The sequence below is a fragment of the Triticum dicoccoides genome, chromosome 2B (genome assembly GCF_002162155.2).
Source record: "Triticum dicoccoides isolate Atlit2015 ecotype Zavitan chromosome 2B, WEW_v2.0, whole genome shotgun sequence".
NCBI classification, from domain to species: domain Eukaryota; kingdom Viridiplantae; phylum Streptophyta; class Magnoliopsida; order Poales; family Poaceae; genus Triticum; species Triticum dicoccoides.
The window spans coordinates 251,519,176-251,521,321 of NC_041383.1; the positions used below are offsets into that span (position 1 = coordinate 251,519,176).

General features: G+C 55.0%; 1 protein-coding gene across 1 annotated transcript; it reads right to left on the reverse strand.

Moving 5' to 3' along the window:
* Positions 1-568: 568 nt before the first annotated feature.
* Positions 569-1,556, reverse strand: LOC119360826 (GPI-anchored protein LLG1-like). Its single transcript, XM_037626310.1, has 3 exons — positions 1,469-1,556; positions 1,289-1,342; positions 569-1,197 (listed from the first exon to the last, which is right to left on the reverse strand). Exons 1-3 carry the CDS (start codon positions 1,554-1,556, stop codon positions 824-826), a joined length of 516 nt encoding a protein of 171 aa, XP_037482207.1. The 3' UTR covers positions 569-823.
* Between the last annotated feature and the right edge of the window lie 590 nt (positions 1,557-2,146).

Genomic DNA, 2,146 nt, shown 5'->3' on the forward strand with positions numbered 1-2,146 from the left:
AGAACAGGCCCCGCCGCCGCCGGCGACGGTCGGGCTTCGCCCGGCCACGCCCCCTGGCGGCGGCGAGGGAGGAGGGAGGAGGAGGGGAGGCTCGCGGCGAGCGGATCTGGGGCCCTCGCCGGCCGCCTCACGGGTGGCGGCGCGGGGAGGGAAGGGTTTCGGCGTGGTTGGCTTCACCCTGCAGAGAAGGTTGCGGCCCATAATCTTGTATTAGCGGACTGTAAGCCTGTTACTTTGGAATAAAACTTCTTTTAAAACCCAAAAAACTAAATAAAGGTTATGAATAGTACCTTACCGGTACTATTCACAGCCAGGCATTTTTTTCCTTCTGGTTTTTGTGTTGTGCATTGGAAAATATAATTGTATATCTTTAAATGTGTAATGCAGGAGTGTTGCCATTCTTTTGAAAATTATCAAGACTTTTGTGATGTTGAATTACGAGCTCAATCTTTCCTAATAATAATAATAATAATAATAATAATAATAATAATAATAATAATAATAATAATAATAATAATAATACGAGCTTAATGCACTAGTACAGCTAAAGGGTTGGTGCACGCTACGCTAAATGCCCACATAAACTCCAACATTCCAAAATTTACTTTGTTAGAAACACCCGACTCCAAAATTCCTAGCCCTTCTGGTAACAATGTACAGCGGTTTAAAAGAACAAGTTAAAATGTTAATCGGTGAATTATCACCCTGTGCAGGACCCAGAATTACATATGACCACAAACTCATGCATGCAACAGAAACCAGAGCACGCGCACACACGAATGACTTCTGATCATGGCGACGTACAGCTACCGTCCGGCTCTGATCAAGACATTACAATGAGCAGGGACATGACAGCCGCGCTGGCCGCGACGAGTGCCGCCTGTGCGGCAGTAGCAACGGCGGCGGAGCTCTTGCCCTCCTCGCCCGGCTGGACCTGCGGGACGTCCTCAGGGCATTTGAGCCCCAGGTTGTCCCCCTTGCATGTATTGGCGAAGAGCCCCGCCGGGTACTTGCCGTAGAGGTGGATGAGGCTGAACATGGTGGCGGCGCAGTTGGTGGCGAGGTCGTTGATGTAGGTGTCGTAGGGGCACGCGAACTCCGCGAGCGCCGCGCAGCACAGCGCCGGCTGGTACAGGGGCCCCTTGCACTTGCTCGTGATGAGGGTGTAGTTGGCCCCCTCGAAGGTCACCGGGCATTCTGCGCGGGAGATCCGTGTCAGCCGGTCCACTCCACGTACGAGCCTCGCGGGACGTAGGAGGGAGCGAACGCAAAAGTTGGATTTACTTACCCTTCTTGGCCTGCAGCAAGCTCCGGCCGTGCGAGTGCGACTGGAGCGCGTCATCTGCATCCACGGGGCGCAACGGCAGATCGGTCAGATGATCAAACCACGGATCAAGAAAGCCGAACCACGTCGTCAAAATAATAATATGGGAATCAAGTGCCGTAACGAGGATGACCGTGGACCAACTTGAGATGAATCCGGCGGCGGCGAAGCCGGCGACGACGGCGAGAACGGCGGCGCGCAGCATCAGGACCCTATCCAGCTCCAGAACCATGTTGATTTTGTGGCCGCCTCCTCCCTGGCCACCGAGGCTTCGCTAGCTCCAGGCCGCGCGCCTCTTCCGGTCTCGGGATCAGTGGCAGAGGGAGGCAACGGGCGCAGAGGGCGGTGAGGAAAGGTTAACGGTGGCACCGTAGAGAGGCAGGGAGAGACGAAGCGGTGGAGAGACGGATGGACGCGGAGGAGGGCAGAGGTTGGCGCCGGCGCGCGCCCGAGACAAACGGGGACGCGTTTAAAAATAGGCGTGGATTTGAACGGCTAGGAACGTCGTGGGCTGGACCTCGCGCCAATCTCTGCATGTTTCCTATTCAAGGTGACCACTGACCACGGTCAGGGGTATAGATTGTTGCACTTAACGCTACTGCCCCTCCAATTTCTGCATGCAACAATAATAGTAGACCTTCTGTAAAGACCACTTCCTGATTCTTCATTCCTCCTCCTATGAGCATCTCCAGCCGCGTCCCAACATGCCCTCCAGGGCGACTTTTTCGCGCAGGCGCCGAAAACCCCCCAGTCGGACCCTCAAGACGCCGAAATCCGCCGGCTTGGCCCGTTTTTGTGCCTGACGATCCCAGGCCGTACCCA